The sequence below is a fragment of the Phocoena sinus genome, chromosome 3 (genome assembly GCF_008692025.1).
Source record: "Phocoena sinus isolate mPhoSin1 chromosome 3, mPhoSin1.pri, whole genome shotgun sequence".
NCBI classification, from domain to species: domain Eukaryota; kingdom Metazoa; phylum Chordata; class Mammalia; order Artiodactyla; family Phocoenidae; genus Phocoena; species Phocoena sinus.
This window is the reverse complement of record NC_045765.1, coordinates 80,851,702-80,870,828: the sequence shown is the minus strand read 5'-3', so window position 1 is coordinate 80,870,828 and position 19,127 is coordinate 80,851,702. Positions and strand designations below refer to the sequence as shown.

The following is a 19,127-nucleotide window of genomic DNA, read 5'->3' as shown; positions in this document are numbered from 1 at the left end:
CAACTAGCAAAACAGGAACACAACCCCACCCATTAGCAGAGAGGCTGCCTAAAATCATAATAAGGCCACAGACACCCCAAAACACACCACCAGAGGTGAACCTGCCCACTAGAGAGACAACATCCAGCCGCATCCAGCACAACACAGGCACTAGTCCCCTCCACCAGGAAGCCTACACAACCCACTGAAACAACCTTAGCCACTGGAGACAGACATCAAAAACAACGGGAACTACGAACGTGCAGCCTGCAAAAAGGAGACCCCAAACACAGTAAGATAAGCAAAATGAGAAGACAGAAAAACACACAGCAGATGAAGGAGCAAGATAAAAACCCACCAGACCTAACAAATGAAGAGGAAATAGGCAATCTACCTGAAAAAGAATTCAGAATAATGATAGTAAGGATGATCCGAAATCTTGGAAGTAGAATGGACAAAATGCAAGAAACAGTTAACAAGGACCTACAAGAACTAAAGATGAAACAAGCAATGATGAACAATGCAATAAATGAAATTAAAAGCACTCTAGATAGGATCAATAGCAGAATAACTGAGGCAGAAGAACGGATAAGTGACCTGGAAGATAAAGTAGTGGAAGTAACTACTGCAGAGCAGAATAAAGAAAAAAGAACGAAAAGAACTGAGGACAGTCTCAGAGACCTCTGGGACAACATTAAACGCACCAACATTCGAATTATAGGGGTTCCAGAAGAAGAAGAAAGAAAGAAAGGGACTGAGAAAATATTTGAAGAGATTATAGTTGAAAACTTCCCTAATATGGGAAAAGAAATAGTTAATCAAGTCCAGGAAGCACAGAGAGTCCCATACAGGATAAATACAAGGAGAAATACGCCAAGACACATATTAATCAAACTGTCAAAAATTAAATACAAAGAAAGTATATTAAAAGCAGCAAGGGAAAAACAACAAATAACACACAAGGGAATCCCCATAAGGTTAACAGCTGATCTCTCAGCAGAAACCCTACAAGCCAGAAGGGAGTGGCAGGACATACTGAAAGTGATGAAGGAGAAGAACCTGCAGCCAAGACTACTCTACCCAGCAAGGATCTCATTCAGATTTGATGGAGAAATTAAAACCTTTACAGACAAGCAAAAGCTGAGAGAGTTCAGCACCACCAAACCAGCTTTACAACAAATGCTAAAGGAACTTCTCTAGACAAGAAACACAAGAGAAGGAAACGACCTATAGTAACAAACCCAAAACAATATAGAAAATGGGAATAGGAACATACATATCGATAATTACCTTAAATGTAAATGGACTAAATGCTCCCACCAAAAGACACAGATTGGCTGAATGGATACAAAAACAAGACCCTTATATATGCTGTCTACAAGAGACCCACTTCAGACCTAGAGACACATACAGACTGAAAGTAAGGGGATGGAAAAAGATATTCCATGCAAATGGAAACCAAAAGAAAGCTGGAGTAGCAATTCTCATATCAGACAAAATAGACTTTAAAATAAGGACTATTAAAAGGGACAAAGAAGGACACTACATAATGATCAAGGGATCGATCCAAGAAGAAGATATAACAATTGTAAATATTTATGCACCCAACATAGGAGCACCTCAATACATAAGGCAAATATTAACAGCCATAAAAGGGGAGATCGACAGTAACACATTCATAGTAGGGGACTTTAACACCCCACTTTCACCCATGGACAGATCATCCAAAATGAAAATAAATAAGGAAACACAAGCTTTAAATGATACATTAAACAAGATGGACTTAATTGATATTTATAGGACACTCCGTCCAAAAACAACAGAATACACATTTTTCTCAAGTGCTCATGGAACATTCTCCAGGATAGATCATATCTTGGGTCACAAATCAAGCCTTGGTAAATTTAAGAAAACTGAAATTGTATCAAGTATCTTTTCCGACCACAACGCCATGAGACTAGATATCAATTACAGGAAAAGATCTGTAAAAAATACAAACACATGGAGGCTAAACAATACACTACTTAATAATGAAGTGATCACTGAAGAAATCAAAGAGGAAATAAAAAAATACCTAGAAACAAATGACAATGGAGACACAACGACCCAAAACCTATGGGATGCAGCAAAAGCAGTTCTAAGGGGGAAGTTTATAGCAATACAAGCCCACCTTAAGAAGCAGAAAACATCTCGAATAAACAACCTAACCTTGCACCTCAAGCAATCAGAGAAAGAAGAACAAAAAAACCCCAAAGCTAGCAGCAGGAAAGAAATCATAAAAATCAGATCAGAAATAAATGAAAAAGAAATGAAGGAAACGATAGCAAAGATCAATAAAACTAAAAGTTGGTTCTTTGAGAAGATAAACAAAATAGATAAACCACTAGCCAGACTCATCAAGAAAAAAAGGGAGAAGACTCAAATCAATAGAATTAGAAATGTAAAAGGAGAAGTAACAACTGACACGGCAGAAATAAAAAAAATCATGAGAGATTACTACAAGCAACTCTATGCCAATAAAATGGACAATCTGGAAGAAATGGACAAATTCTTAGAAATGCATAACCTGCCAAGACTGAATCAGGAATAGAAAATATGAACAGACCAATCACAAGCACTGAAATTGAAACTGTGATTAAAAATCTTCCAACAAACAAAAGCCCAGGACCAGATGGCTTCACAGGTGAATTCTATCAAACGTTTAGAGAAGAGCTAACACCTATCCTTCTCGAACTCTTCCAAAATATAGCAGAAGGAGGAACACCCCCAAATTCCTTCTACAAGGCCACCATCACCTTGATACCAAAACCAGACAAGGATGTCACAAAGAAAGAAAACTACAGGTCAATATCACTGATGAACATAGATGCAAAAATCCTCAACAAAATACTAGCAAACAGAATCCAACAGCACATTAAAAGGATCATACACCATGATCAAGTGGGGTTTATTCCAGGAATGCAAGGATTCTTCAATATACGCAAATCTATCAATGTGATAAACCATATTAACAAATTGAAGGAGAAAAACCATATGATCATCTCAATAGATGCAGAGAAAGCTTTCGACAAAATTCAACACCCATTTATGATAAAAACCCTCCAGAAAGTAGGCATAGAGGGAACTTTCCTCAACATAATAAGGGCCATATATGAGAATCATCCTCAATGGTGAAAAACTGAAAGCATTTCCACTAAGATCAGGAACAAGACAAGGTTGCCCACTCTCACCACTCTTATTCAACATAGTTTTGGAAGTTTTAGCCACAGCAATCAGAGAAGAAAAGGAAATAAAAGGAATCCAAATCGGAAAAGAAGAAGGAAAGCTGTCACTGTTTGCAGATGACATGATACTATACATAGAGAATCCTAAAGATGCTACCAGAAAACTACTAGAGCTAATCAATGAATTTGGTAAAGTAGCAGGATACAAAATTAATGCACAGAAATCTCTGGCATTCCTATATACTAATGATGAAAAATCTGAAAGTGAAATCAAGAAAGCACTCCCATTTACCATTGCAACAAAAAGAATAAAATATCTAGGAATAAACCTACCTAAGGAGACGAAAGACCTGTATGCAGAAAATTTTAAGACACTGATGAAAGAAATTAAAGATGATACAAATAGATGGAGAGATATACCATGTTCTTGGATAGGAAGAATCAACATTGTGAAAATGACTCTACTACCCAAAGCAATCTACAGATTCAATGCAATCCCTATCAAACTACCACTGGCATTTTTCACAGAACTAGAACAAAAAATTTCGCAATTTGTATGGAAACACAAAAGACCCCGAATAGCCAAAGCAATCTTGAGAACGAAAAAAGGAGCTGGAGGAATCAGGCTCCCTGACTTCAGACTATACTACAAAGCAACAGTAATCAAGACAGTATGGTACTGGCACAAAAACAGAAAGATAGATCAGTGGAACAGGATAGAAAGCCCAGAGATAAACCCACGCACATACGGACACCTTATCTTTGATAAAGGAGGCAGGAATGTACAGTGGAGAAAGGACAGCCTCTTCAATAAATGGTGCTGGGAAAACTGGACAGGTACATGTAAAAGTATGAGATTAGATCACTCCCTAACGCCATACACAAAAATAAGCTCAAAATGGATTAAAGACCTAAATGTAAGGCCAGAAACTATCAAACTCTTAGAGGAAAACATAGGAAGAACATTCTATGACATAAATCACAGCAAGATCCTTTCTGACCCACCTCCTAGAGTAATGGAAATAAAAACAAAAATAAATAAATGGGACCTAATGAAACTTCAAAGCTTTTGCACAGCAAAGGAAACCATAACCAAGACCAAAAGACAACCCTCAGAATGGGAGAAAACATTTGCAAGTGAAGCAGCTGACAAAGGATTAATCTCCAAAATTTACAAGCAGCTCATGCAGCTCAATAACAAAAAAACAAACAACCCCATCCAAAAATGGGCAGAAGACCTAAATAGACATTTCTCCAAAGAAGATATACAGAATGCCAACAAACACATGAAAGAATGCTCAACATCATTAATCATTAGAGAAATGCAAATCAAAACTACAATGAGATATCATCTCACACCAGTCAGAATGGCCATCATCAAAAAATCTAGAAACAATAAATGCTGGAGAGGGTGTGGAGAAAAGGGGACACTCTTGCACTGCTGGTGGGAATGTGAATTGGTTCAGCCACTATGGAGAACAGTATGGAGGTTCCTTAAAAAGCTACAAATAGAATTACCATATGACCCAGCAATCCCACTACTGGGCATATACCCTGAGAAAACCAAAATTCAAAAAGAGTCATGTACCAAAATGTTCACTGCAGCTCTATTTACAATAGCCCGGAGATGGAAACAACCTAAGCTCCCATCATCGGATGAATGGATAAAGAAGATGTGGCACATATACACAATGGAATATTACTCAGCCTTAAAAAGAAATGAAATTGAGCTATTTGTAATGAGATGGATAGACCTAGAGTCTGTCATACAGAGTGAAGTAAGTCAGAAAGAAAAAGACAAATACCGTATGCTAACACATATATATGGAATTTAAGGGAAAAAAATGTCATGAAGAACCTAGAGGTAAAACAGGAATAAAGACGCATACCTACTGGAGAACGGACTTGAGGATATGGGGAGGGGGAAGGGTGAGTTTTGACAGGGCGAGAGAGAGTCATGGACATATACACACTAACAAACGTAGTAAGGTAGATAGCTGGGGGGAAGCAGCCGCAAGGCACAGGGATATTAGCTCCGTGCTTTGTGACGGCCTGGAGGGGTGGGATGGGGAGAGTGGGAGGGAGACACAAGAGGGAAGACATATGGGAACATATGTATATGTATAGCTGATTCACTTTGTTGTAAAGCAGAAACTAACACACCATTGTAAAGCAATTATACCCCAATAAAGATGTTTAAAAATAAATTAATTAATTAATTAAAAATAAATAAATAAATAAAAATAAAACCCCCAGCAGCTGGAAGAAGTCAACTGCATATGCTAACCACCAGCAAGCAGACCTCAGACCCTGGAAACCAGGTTGATAATTTGAGATTCCTAAAATGCCACCCTGTTACCTCACCACCAACCTATCAGAAGGATGTCCACGAGCTGATTACTCACCCTGTACCCTTTCCCTCATCTTGCCTTTAAAAACCCTTCCCTGAAAGCCACTGGGGAGTTTGTCTTTTGAGCATGAACTGTCCATTCTTCCTTGCATGGCCCAGCAATAAATGCAGTACTTCCCTTCAACCACAAACAGTGGCAGTATAGGCTTTTCTGCACCTCAGGGGAGTAGACCCAAGTTTGGTTTGGTAACAGTTTCACTGTTAGTTTAACAAGTAGCTAGCCCTAATTTTTAAAAACATCATTCTTACAGAGCCAAAACACAGTAATCACAAAAAGTTTTCTTAAAGGAAAAAAAGAAATTTTTCTCTATTCCAAAAAATTTGTATAAAATAGTTTAAATACACTAACTAGAAAAACAAGTAAGAATCTTTATTTAACACAACAGATGTTTAACATGAAGTCTACAAAACACAACACCATTATTTTTAAGTAAGATTACACACATAGGGCTTCCCTGGTGGCGCAGTGGTTAAGAGTCCGCCTGCCGATGCAGGGGACGCGGGTTCGTGCCCTGGTCCGGGAAGATCCCACGTGCCGCGAAGCGGCTGGGCCTGGGCGTCTGGAGCCCGTGCTCCGCGGCGGGAGAGGCCACGGCAGTGAGAGGCCCGCGTACCACAAAAAAAAAAAAAAAAAAGATTACACACATAAAACCAACCACCTTCATAATGGTGATCTGACTTCTTTAAATAATGTAATCCTCCATAATATACAAAATAAACCCAATACTAATGGGACAATTAGTTTAGATGCCTGAAAAAGTATAAGATTACCCATCTTTTCTAAATCACCTGTATCCCTATTAATTCATACATAAACTACTGCTCACCTTTCCAAATACTACTCATATTTAATTTTTCTAACTATAAAATGTACATCCTCTAAAAAATCTTGGAAACATGAACAAGAAAATAAAAATCATAATCCGCATCTGGTATATGTTCTTCCACTCATTTACCTAAGACAGACATCAAACCTCTTTAAGAAAAATAATCATAGAAAATGAGGGCCTTTAAAGTGGTTCATTCGAGTCTATCATATTCCAAAAGCTATAATCATACCATCACTAAAGAAATACAGTGACGTTAATTCTCAGTGGTTGCAGAATTAGTCTATTTACTTATCTACATGTACTTTTCTTTTGTGAGGATATAACATTAGACTTGACTTTCTATTTCATCCACCTGCGTAGGAAAAAAAGCAGACATTAAAAAGGCCTAGGTCTTAAATCTTGATTTTCTAAATTAAGATGAATGTGACCTTGTGTAAACTACAACCTGAGTCTGTCAGATGAAAATGGAAAAAACTGCACCTACCAAATAGGGTGGTTTCGAGGATTAAATGATACATGTGAAGAGAGCAGCCAGTGCCTGCCTGGCACTCAGTAATAACTCCACAAGTATTAGTTCTTCCTTTCCCATTAAAAGAGGCGTGAATGCGACACAACTACTAAAAGTCAGACTTTTAGACATAAATACGTGAAATGTGTTTGTTTTAATCAGAGCTTTCACTCATTTGTAATTAAAATTACTTCACAACCCACTTACACCGACGACAACTCAGGGTATCACTGCACCAAAATGAGTTCCTTTTCCTGAAGTAAAATTTTAAGGCCATTTTACACTTGCTTGGCTATCTGAAATCATAGCCAACAAGAGAGAAGAACTCAGGAAATTTCTCTTGTAAAAGTACTCCATGAGTTAAAACCCAGCGGTTTAGAATTTCCTTTAAGAAGGATAATTAAGAGATTGGAGGGGGTGGGGGGAAGGAACTCCAGACTTTTTTTCCCACTTCCAACGGTAAGTTTGGGGATAAACAAAAGAATAATTCTTTACAGCAATTTACAGAGAACGCCACGGACCCATAAGAATACTCCGGGGGAATGGTAAATTTGAAAATTGCTCCCTGCAATTTTCCGAGAACCTGGGATTCTAAGACTTAAAAACCTTGGGGTCTTTCAACAGAATTGGGTTGAGATGGAGGGAGGAGGGGGTAAAACGGTCTGTGAAAGCCAGAGAGCCAGAAGAAGCAATGGGAGGGGGAGGGGCTGCCCCCAAAATGCCAAAGATCCAGGCTTTGGCGAAGCGGCTTCGCTTGCGGGGAAATCAAAGTAGTTGGGGAACTAAGAAAATGAGGAAATTCCAGCGCTGCGCGAGGAGGAATTGAGGGGGGCGTGAGAAACAGGGAGGCTGCGGCGGAAAAAGAGGGGTGGTGTCGTCCGAGATAAGGGTCGAGGGGGAAAGGGAGCAGCGGCGGGACCGGAAAGCCCGGACAAGGATGTGAGCCGGGCAGGAGACGCGGAGGCGTCCGGGGTCGCCGAAACTTAGAGACAGAGTAGGGGACGACAAGGGGCCGGAGCAGCGCGGGGCGCCCCAGTACCTGCAGAGATCGTCCAGGACGCTGCAGGGAATCTCCACCCGTTTAGTCTCCATGATGAGGACCCACAGCAGGAGCAGTGCATCCCGGCTCCGCGCGGCCGGGGACCGAGGGTACGGCACGGAGAGCAGGCAGCGGCGGCGGCGGCTCCGACGAAAACGAGAGGGGGAAGGGGCGGGACCCGCTCACTTCCGCCCGGCTCCCTCAGCCTGGGACCCCGAGGCTGGGCCGCGGAGCGGGGGCGGAGCTCCTGGAGCCACGCCCCTGCTCCGCTTGAAAGGGCCAATGGGAAGCTGGAGAACCGGCAGCCTGAGCAAGCTAAGCCAATGAGACGTTTGTTTATTGGTCCGTCGGCTCCAATCCGTCTTCAAGCTATTCAGTTGCTACTCAGAAAACCAACTTCCCGCCGCCTTGGACTGGGCCTTGAGGTGGATAGACGCATGCGCACCATGCCTCCTTCGCACTATTAGGAAGTCTGGAGGGCTCAGGTCTTCCCACTAGATCCCAAGACCAATATCCAGGACTTCGACGTGGTCTGCACCGCCGCTCCGTGACCGAGCAGGCGCTCCGACCTCTGCGCTGCAGAGCCTGTGGGCGCTTTCAGCACGAGTGTGCATGCGTGGTTTCTGTCACCAGATATCCCGCGCACACATTCACCGCCGCCCCCAGCAACTCCAGGCCAAGGGCTGTGTCTCCTTTCGCTACAAACCCCGAAGAGAGTTGTCATTTTTGTGGTGGCTTACCTCGTTCACTCTGCGGGCACCCATCCCCGACTGTGAAGACAAGGGACTTTACCCCAGTATTTGACACCCTGGGAGATCTCAGAAAATATGAATTGATTGAACCTGAACTCTGGAATCTGCATTCCATCTCCTGCACGCTCACACCACTCCAACTGGCTAGTCCTCATTCATTCCACATCTTGCTTATTGGAGTCCAATCCATTTGGGATCCTTGGAGACACTCTGGATGCGTCCATTTATCAACTTGCTCCTTTTGTATCAGACCCACAGGCCCACACACACCTGCTCAGTCTTGGGTTTAGTCTGTTCTACCATTTAATCTCCCATCTTTTAATTTCTGTTAAAATGCCCACTGCCTTTACATCAGGTTCGCATTATTCTCCCTAGTCTAAGAGCTGCCTAACCAGTACCTCCTCCACCTCCATTCTTAGACTGTACACCTGCCCAGGTTTTGTTTTGTTTTGTCCAGATATGAACAGGTTACTATCTTTTCAGCTTCTGATAGTCCACCTACATCAGCTTCTGATGTATGTTCAAGCCCAAACTTGGTATAGGAGCACTGTTACCATCTATTTTACTCTATTTTCCATCTTTGTTCTTTTTGCTTTTTATCGGAAGATTCCTCAAGTTTATTTTCCAGCCATCTATAGTTTTTACTTTTCTAGAATTTTCTTTCGTTCTTCAAATGGCTTTTCGTCATGGTGTCATAGCCTTGCTTCATAGATCCTGTATTTCTATGAGGATATTAATACATTTCAAAAGTTTTCTTCTTCCTGAATAGTCTTTTATTCCTCTCAGTTGCTTTTTCCTATTAATTTGGCTTCCACCTATCATATTAGATGTTTTCTGGTGGTCCTCAACTATTCACTCATACTTAAGAGTATGGAACTAAAAAACTGGAGTCAAGTGCTGTAAAAGCTGATTGGAAGCTCCCAGCATGTGGATGGGACTTGTTTCCTGAGAGCTTCACTGTAGGATGGTCTGGCTGGGCTGCTGGTTGGGAACACATGGCATCGATATCTGTAGGTCATTCTTTCCAGCTGGTCAAATTTCCCGTAGAGAAAACCCTTTCAGGCCAAACTGGAAATATTCTAGGAGTCAAGTAGGGAAGCACAGGCTGGAGTATTCTGTTTGTTCTATTCAGTCCTCCCTGCCACAGTACAAGTCTAGTTTGGGTTACCTAAGAAACAGGCCCTGCGACAAGGATTTGAGTGCAAGTAATTGATTTGAGATGTGATCCTGGGAGAGACTGGTGTCAGAGCAGGGAAGTGAGTCAAGGAAAGGAAGAAAGCCAATGAAAGGATTATTATCAACAAAGTTAGCACTGAGTGTTAACTGGAGCTGGAGAACTTTGAAGACCAGTATGAAACACACCTCAGAGTTATCCTACTCAGGGGGTGAGAAAGATGGAGTATTTATATACTAATTTCCATCAACTATTGGTTGAGGGCTGCCCTTGGGGTCAGCATCCCAGCCTGCCACATGGGCAGCAAGGCAGGCTCTGCTGACCAGAAAAAACCCTCAGGCAAAGCCCTCATCAGGTGGAAAAGATAATTACCTGATGACCAGATGCTGGCTGTTGGATGTTGTTGCGCTGCACCAGGGCAAGCCTGCAAGCCTTGTAGCTGCCTAGCCTGGAGACCAAAGAAAGAGCCCGGAGACAGCAACAGAAACATCAGTGGTATATTGGACAGGAGGACCTTACACAAAGGGTCCTGGGGTGCCCCTACCATGGGCAGCAGATGACAGGCAGGACATGGCAGGGAAAAGGAGGCTACCATCTATAGGGGGAATTCACATCAGGTGGGCTCATCAGTTACCAGTGACTAATTAAGGCCTATGGTTAAGAGGATTGGACAGCCATGTGAGTGAAGCAGGGACTAGTCAAGCAGGGATGTACAGAAAGCAAGAGAACAGCCATCTTGAATGGCCTGACCATGCGGATGTCCAGGCAGCTTGGTGTAATGGATTGGTGGATGATGGTAAAGCCCCTTCAGTAGCTCTGTCTTGCTTGGTGTGCACTCTTTATAGCCTACTGTAACAAGCAGGACCCCATGAGGCCTTCCTGGGACAGACCCCGCCCCTGCTCTGCCATGTCCCCCACCTGCCTCTTGTCTGAAGAAAAACTTTAGCCAAATAATAAATTTAATCAGAGAAGTGAGAAAATGTGAAAGCAAAGGAAAAAAACAAGACAAAATAATAATAAGCCATTTAACAAAGGCAAGGACCTTTAGTTCCTACTCAAGGGCTACAGATAATATTCTGAGCCATATCCTTTGAGCTGTTTTATAGATACTGAAAACCCTCATCGGGTGGAAAAAGTTAACTATGTGATGACCAGACTGTAGCAATGACATAAGCTTCTCTAGCTTACACAAGTCTGAGAACTGACCTCAAAGAACTGGGAACAAACCAACCCTGGAACTGAAGATTAACTGTACCTAAAACAATCAAGATGATACCGATCAGACCACTGCATGACCAATTTCAATGTGATTGTCAGAGCTGACTGTGCTCTTCTGCACTTAGCCCCATCTCTCCGCCTATACACCCCTGAAACTCCCTTTAAAAGCCCTTGCCCCCTGATCGGCAGTTGGGAATTGGCTTTTGGACACGAGTCCAAACCTTCTCCCCAGGTTGCCAGCCTCCTAAATAAAGCAGTATGTCATTTCCTACCAACACTTGTCTCTCAAATACTGGCTTTTGAGCAGCGAGCAGACAAACCTGAGTTCAGTAACACTAACTGAACTTCTTTTCTGTGTCTGAGGGACACCTTGGTGGTTATTTTTCTTAGTTGTCCACTTGTAGCTCAAGTCTGGTTTTTAGAGTACTCTAAATGGTGGCAGTGAAACAATGGTGGAAGGCAAAGTGGTGTTTACCCCCAAGGGTCCAATGGCATAAAAACAATCAGGCTACCAGCCCCACTGAAGAACCTAGAGGAAGTTTTCCTGCTCCCTCATTTCTTTATAGTCTCCCAGCTCAGAGACAGCTACACAACTCCTTCGTTGGCTTTTAGGGGCCAGGAAGTCCCCAAACTCTCTCACAGTGCTAAGTCAATCTCCTCCACAAAGAATTCCAGTGATGTCTGAGGGCAAGCATCTTCCAAGTTACTTTCCTGCCCATTCCCCATCTCACCCCTGCTTCCTCTCACACACATTTCTAGGAGCTGGGCTAGTGCACAGTGGAGCAGCCCTTATAGCAGCCCTCTGAGCCGTGACTTCTAAAGAACCCAAGGCCTCATTCAAACCCAACTGTCCACAGGCCCCAGCAGCCTGTGGCTTGAGAGAAGAAAATAAATTGGAGTTTGGAGTTGAGGGAAAGGAAGATGCCAGCGTTCTTAACTTATAAAATATGATTTTTAAATAATTGGGTTGATCAAAACCTTTATAGTTTTAAAATATGCTATCTCATTTAGTGTTTATAACTACATGGGATGGGCAGATAGAGCTTAATGAAGCTTATAAAGATTAAGACTTATAAAGATTAAATCATTTAACCACTGTTTGCAATGGAGACAGAGCTAGAATTCAGGTCTTTTGAACTCATCAGCAGGAATTCTGCTTCAAGGAGAATGACACAATAATAATTATTAATATCTGTACAGCATATTATAGTATAAAATTATTTTCAAATACAATAATCCTCACAACAAAATGAGTTGTTGTAGAATTCTAAAAAAATACTTAACGTGCTTACTGGCCTCTCCCAAGTCAGCTGAGCTCCTGACAGCTTTGGCTCCAATTTCTACAGGTCTCTCAGCTTTGCCCTACTCCACATGTTAGCTTTAACCTCAGGACACTGGTGAGATGGCCCTGGTAGTTCCAGACACCATATCCTGATCTGATGACATTCAATAAAAAGAGGAGAGAACGGACAGCCGTCAGGTATCAGAGTAGCCAATTAAACCAGCAAGCCAAAAATGAAAGAGTTAAGCCTTTAATCACTTACTGTGACAGGGTGAGAAAGAGGTTAAAACCAGACAAAGCATGACTCCCTCCTTTCCATTTTCTCCTTGGAACAGAGCACTTGTCAAGGTCAGATGGATTAGCTCAGATCCATCTGTGTTGGGTGGTGGTTTCACTGAACAAAAGGCTCCAGCTGTTTTATGGACCCTGGGGAAAGGGTTAGGAGTGAAAAAGCACTCCTCCTTCCCAGATAAGGAAGTCTCAGCAGAGGCACCTGAAGAAGACCTCTGCCCAAGCCCTAGATAAGGACCTAGGATTGAAGGCCCTGGGGCTAGGAATGCAAATAGTGAAGCACAGGAGTCTGGGAGGCCTGAGTCCTTGACTGCACCCCCCCTCAGAGATCGCAGTCCACTAGCTGTGCACCAAGGCTGTGTAGAGAAGGCAGATATTCCCCATGAGGCCTGCCAGGCAAAGCTTTTGTAATTGCCCAGGGTTAGACCTGAAAATCACACATAGGTCTTTAACCGTGAGACAGACTCATCAAGAACTGCTGGAATTAAGCGGACTCTGAAGCCTGTCCTACCTCTGAACCTACGTGAACTCATACATTTTTTTTTTAATAAATTCATTTAGTTTATTTAAATTTGGCTGCGTTGGGTCTTCGTTGCTGCACGCAGGCTTTCTCTAGTTGTGGCGAGCGGGGGCTACTCTTCATTGCGGTGCGCAGGCTTCTCATTGCGGTGGCTTCTCTTGTTGCGGAGCACGGGCTCTAGGCACGTGGGCTTCAGTAGTTGTGGCAAGCAGGCTCAGTAGTTGTGGCTCACGGGCTCTAGAGTGCAGCCTCAGTAGTTCTGGCGCACGGACTTAATTGCTCCACGGCATGTGGGATCTTCCCGGACCAGGGCTCAAACCCACGTCTCCTGCATTGGCAGGCGGATTCCTAACCACTGCACCACCAGGGAAGCCCAATACGTTTCTTTTTATTTCAGCCCAAGCTTTCTGTTACGTGGGCCCAAATCATTCCAACTGATGTTTCACTAGCCACCCAGGGGCTCAGACCAGAAACCTAAGAGTGAATCTTGATTCCTGTCTTTCTCACACATTACCATTTCCAGTCCGTCAGTGAGTCCTGTCCAATCTACCTCCCAAACCTATCTAAAAACCCATCCCCCTTATATGTATTGGTATAACTGGATCGCTTTACTGTATACCTGAAACTAACACAACATTGTAAATCAACTACATTTTGATCAAAAATAAAAATAAACAAATAAATAAAGCCCATTCCTTTTTCTCCAACCTCAGCCTTCCCCACCTCAGTCCAAGCCACCTCATCTCTCACTTGGACAACTTCAATAGGCTCTCCTGTCTTCTGCTCTTGCCCTATTTTAATCCATCCTCCATGTAGCAGCAAGAGTGATCATCTTAAAACACAAATTTGATCACATAGCTCTCCTGCTTGGAAATCTTCATGATCCTTGGAGTCAAATCCAATATGCATGCTGTGGCCCAAGAGACTATATGATGGGGCACCAGACTATCACTCTTGTTTCTTCCTATGTCCCATCTGCACCTCTCTCTCACTACACCCTAACCACACTAGCCTTCTTCCGATTCATCAAAAACTCCAAACTCTTGGGAATTCCCTGGCCGTCCACTGGTTAGGACGCCACGCTTTCACTGAAGAGGGCATGGGTTCAATCCCTGGTCGGGGAGATAAGATCCAAAAAGCCACACGGCCAAAAAAAAAAAAGGAAAAAAAGGCCTTCTAACTCTTTCTGCATACCATTCCCTCTACTTGGAATGCTGCCCACCCACTTCTATAATTCCCTCCTTTTCATCCTTTATGTACAGCTTAAACATCACCTCTTCAGAAATCCTTCCCTGCCCACTGTGTCTAAATAGTCTCTACTGTTATTATCAATCCGATTCCTTTGTTTTCTTCATACTATGCTTCCTCAGTGTGAATTTTTTTCTATCTATTTTTCCCTCTCCCCCACTATACCATAAGTTACAAGAAAGCAGGGATCTTTTCTATGTTATTCACTGAGTCCCCAGTGCTTAGAATATCTTTGTCATATGGTAGGCACTCTATAAACATTTGCTAATTAAGAATAGGCAAATGAGTAAGTTATCACCAAATATGTGCTGAGATTACTGAGGAAGAAGTGACAAGATGCAAAATCTTAACATCAATAAGTGTGAAGTTCTTCAAAAAAAAAGTGCATCTCTGCTTAGAAATCTGTTGGAAAAGATGAACTCATTCTAGCTCAAATGGGTTTTTTTTTTTTTTTTTTAATATTTTTGGCTGCGTTGTGTCTTTGTTGCTACGCGCAGGCTTTCTCTAGTTGCTGTGAGCGGGGGCTACTCTTCGTTGTCGTGCGCGGGCTTCTCATTGCAGTGGCTTCTCTTGTTGCGGAGCACGGGTTCTATACACACGGGCTTCAGTAGTTGTGGCTTGCAGGCTCAGTAGTTGTGGCACACGGGCCATGGCATGTGGGATCTTCCCGGACCAAGGCTTGAACCTGTGTTCCCTGCATTTGCAGGTGGATTCTTTAACCACTGTGCCACCAGGGAAGTCCCGGTTTTTTTGTTACTTTCACAAAAGAGTTCTAATTAATGCAGAGTTCACTTGCTCTCTCTTTCTGTATGTATGTGTGTATATATAGATATATATATACATATATACTATATCATATATATTATATAAATATATTATGTAAATATATAAAATATAATATACAATAATATAATAAATATATAATACATACCTATGTATGTTAAACATGAATATACGTATAAATATATTATGTATATAAAACAACTCTAGACTCTAGAACTCTAGAATACCTTCCGTTACTTTTGCCCTCCCCTTCCTGCTCCTCTGTCATGTCTAACTCCCATGCTCTGATAAGTTTGCCCAGAATTGGAGGAAGCAGTTGAAAGGGGGAAAATGAAGTTGTCAGACGCAAATAAAAAAGCTCTACACATTGGTAAACAACCTTTTTTTGCATGAGGGACAGCTCAAGAAAAAAGAAACTTGTTTCAGGATTTTTCTTTTTTAGAAAAAATTTCTTAATTTTTTAAAATCAGAAATATAATCTCTATAACAATTCTTAAATATTTTCTTATTTAATTCCCTGTCACTGATGAAGGGGTTTTGGGTTTTTTCTTTTCTACTAAAATTTCGGAAACTAAATTACTAACAGGCGCTAATTACTATGTTGATTCTTTGAATAAATTTTGTTGTTGAGTAAGCATGCTGGAGGCTGTTTTGCTTTTCTTTCTTTAACTGACCTTGTAAGCATCTTGATTGGGAAAAGCTGTTTATCTCATAACATCTCATATAGAATTCTTTAAAAGAAGAAATTCTGTTGAAACAACAGCATACAAATCCTAAGCATTTCTCCAATCACTCATTATTAAAATAATCAGCTTAATTGGGCCCCATTACCCATTGGTCGACATGGAGCTTATTGTCCACAGTTGGTCTGTTACTCTCCAGACAGAGGCCCCATCTGTGACAGGCCTGGGTGGCCCCAACTGTTCCCAGAGTACACAAGGACACCAGAATCCAAAACAACAAAAGTCTGTTTTATCTCTATCAGCAGAGGGTGTCCATTCCTTTTTCCCATTTTTAAAGTTGACATCATACAGCCTTCTCATGTTTTTAGCACAAGAGCAGGACTTGAAAACTGAGCCTTTTGCCATACGTAGGCCTCCCCGTCTAATGACTTCAGGTGAGTATATCATTATCTGCTTAAATGATTCAGAGCTCCGAAAAAACCCTTTCCCACATAAGGAAAACTCTCCCTGAAAGTTGGCTTTCTCTTTTCTATTCTATAGTCACTGCAGCACTGCCAAATGGTGATATAATCTCACTCTCTACCTTCGTTTTATATTGTATTGCTGCTTTGACAAATTACCAAACTTGGTGGCTTAAACAGTACAAATTTATTACCTTATAGTTCTGTAGGTTAGAAGGCCAACAAAGATCCCACTGAGCTAAAATCAGGATGTTGGCAAGGCTGTGTTCCCTACTGGCGGCTCTAAAAGCAGAATAAGCTTCCTTGCCTTTTCCAGCCTCTAGAGACCACCTGCTTTCTTTGGCTCATGCTTCCCTTCCTCCCTTCCCAAGCCAGTAATGTTTGGTCGATTCCTTCTTGCATCACATTACTCTGACCTTCTTGCATAGTCTCATTTCCCTGTGACTCACTCCTTCTGCTTCCTCCTCCATTTTTAAGGACCTCCGTGATTGCATTGGGCCCAACTGGATAATTCAGGACAACCGCCCTATCTTAAAGCCAGCTGATCAGTAACCTTAATTCCCCCTTTTCCATTAACATAACATAGTCACAGATTCCAGGGACTGGGATGGGCATTTTGGGGGGCATTATTCTGCTTGTCACACTGTATAGGTATCCTTGCTTTACAGCTTTTCTCTATGCCTACCCACCTCCACTTCCAGGAATCATTGCCAAATATGTTTTTTTGGCCCTTTGGCATGTGGGATCTTAGTTCCCTGACCAGGGTTCAAACCTGCGCCCCCTGCAGTGGAAGCACCGAGTATTAACCACTGGGCCGCCAGGGAAGTCCCCACTGACAAATTTTTATGGTGCCTGAAAATAGCTAGTTTCAGTAAATTAAAATTATGCAGTTTTAGCTCCTTTGTTCATTGTGCATGGGATCACCCAGTTTAAAACCAGCCCTTATTTAAGGGTAAAATAATGCCTGGGATTTGCTTTAAAATAATCCACCAGGGGAAAAAGTTGCAAGGCAAATAGATAACATAAGGTAAGTAATTGTTGAAGTTGGGTGATAAGTACATGGAGTTTAATTATATTCTTTTCTTTTGTATATATTTTCAAAAGTTCGTAATTTTAAAATTGGGACTTTCTTGGGACTTCCCTGGCAGTCCGGTGGTTAAGACTCCGTGCTTCCATTGCAGGGGGTCTGGGTTTGATCCCTGGTCAGGGAAACTAAGATCCCTCATGCCACATGGCATGGCCGAAAAAAAAAAAATCTAGACTTTCTTACTGAGAATTCAATTGATTTCTCTTCTTGCTTTTTTTTTTTTTTTTTTTTTTACTGTTTGAGAGGGAAAAAAAATAAGAATAGTCAAAACTGCATACTAAATATGTCCTTATTTAAATGCACTAATTTGGAAATGCAACTGACTTAAAAAAAACTTTTTTGAGATATAATTTACAATGAGATGCTGACTTTTATAAAATTAAACTATTTTTGAGAAAATTGGAGATTCACATCTAGCTGTAAGAAGAGAGCTCTGATATACCCTTTACCCAGTTTCCCACAGTGGTAACATCTTACAAAACTATAGCAGGATATCACAACCAGGAGAGTGACATGGACAGTCAAGACACACATTTTCATCACCATAAGGATCCTTCATGATGCCCTTGTATAGCCAGCATTTTCTGTGTAGGTGACATGTATTTATTGTACATTCCAAATGAGGACTCTTCTTATCAATTTTACATGCCTTCCTCTCACCTTTGCTTAGGAACTTATTGGCAGTTGCTTAAAATCACCAAAACCTATTTTTCAGAGCTGTCAAACACACTGACTGATATAATCCTAAAACTGAACTGACCAAATTTTAGGAACCATAGATAGACTAGCAAAATATGAGCTCAAATAAGGGATTGAGAGCAGTGCATAGAATAGTGGAGAGGCATCCTGGGACTCCAGCATCAAAGCAGCATGGCAGGGAGGCAGGGCACTCAGTGTAACCACCTGGGTGGCCCAGTCATCAAACACGTGACTGACACTGCTACTGCCAGCTGCCTCTTCCAACATCCAGGCTCCTCGCTCCTGTCAGTTAAAGGGCTCACGTAGGAATGCACGTTGGTGCAGCCACTATGGAAAACAGTATGGAGTTTCCTCAAAAAGCTAAAAATACAGTGGCCATGTGATCCAGCAATCCCACTCCTGGGCATATATCCAGACAAAACTATAATTCAAAAAGATACATGCACCCCTATGTTCATAGCAGCACTAGTCGCCATAGCCAAGACAGGGGGACAACCTAAGTGTCCATCAGCAGATGAATGGATAAAGAGGATGTGGTATATATATACAATGGAATACTTCTCAGCCATAAAAAAGAATGAAATAATGCCATTTGTAGCAACATGGATGGACCTAGAGATTATCATACTAAGTGAAGTAAGTCAACAAGAGAAAGACAAATACCATATGATATCACTTATATGTGGAATCTAAAATACAACATAAATGAACTTATCTACAAAACAGAAACAGATTCACAAAGAGAACTGAATCACTTTGCTGTACAGCAGAAATTAACACAATACTGTGAATCAACTATACTTGGATTAAAAAAATTAAATTATTAAATTAAATAAATAAAGGGCTCACTTAAAAGCGTACATCTCCTGGCCCCTCTTACAGCTCTATGTGAGTAGATGGAGCAACTGCATTTGGCCAAGAAGATGTATGCATAGGGTG

At 41.8% G+C, this 19,127-nt stretch overlaps 1 protein-coding gene across 3 annotated transcripts in view; it reads right to left on the bottom strand.

The window, feature by feature from the left end:
• Nucleotides 1–8,203, bottom strand: part of DCP2 (decapping mRNA 2) — a 58,012-nt gene extending 49,809 nt beyond the window's left edge. For 2 of the 3 annotated variants that reach the window (XM_032626779.1, XM_032626780.1), the window contains exon 1: nucleotides 7,991–8,203. In XM_032626779.1, the coding sequence (XP_032482670.1) occupies nucleotides 7,991–8,043 (53 nt within the window). In that variant the 5' untranslated portion in view covers nucleotides 8,044–8,203. Of the gene's footprint in view, nucleotides 1–6,057; nucleotides 6,072–7,990 lie in introns of those variants that run through there. The other variant, XM_032626782.1, reaches the window with a different exon arrangement.
• Between the last annotated feature and the right edge of the window lie 10,924 nt (nucleotides 8,204–19,127).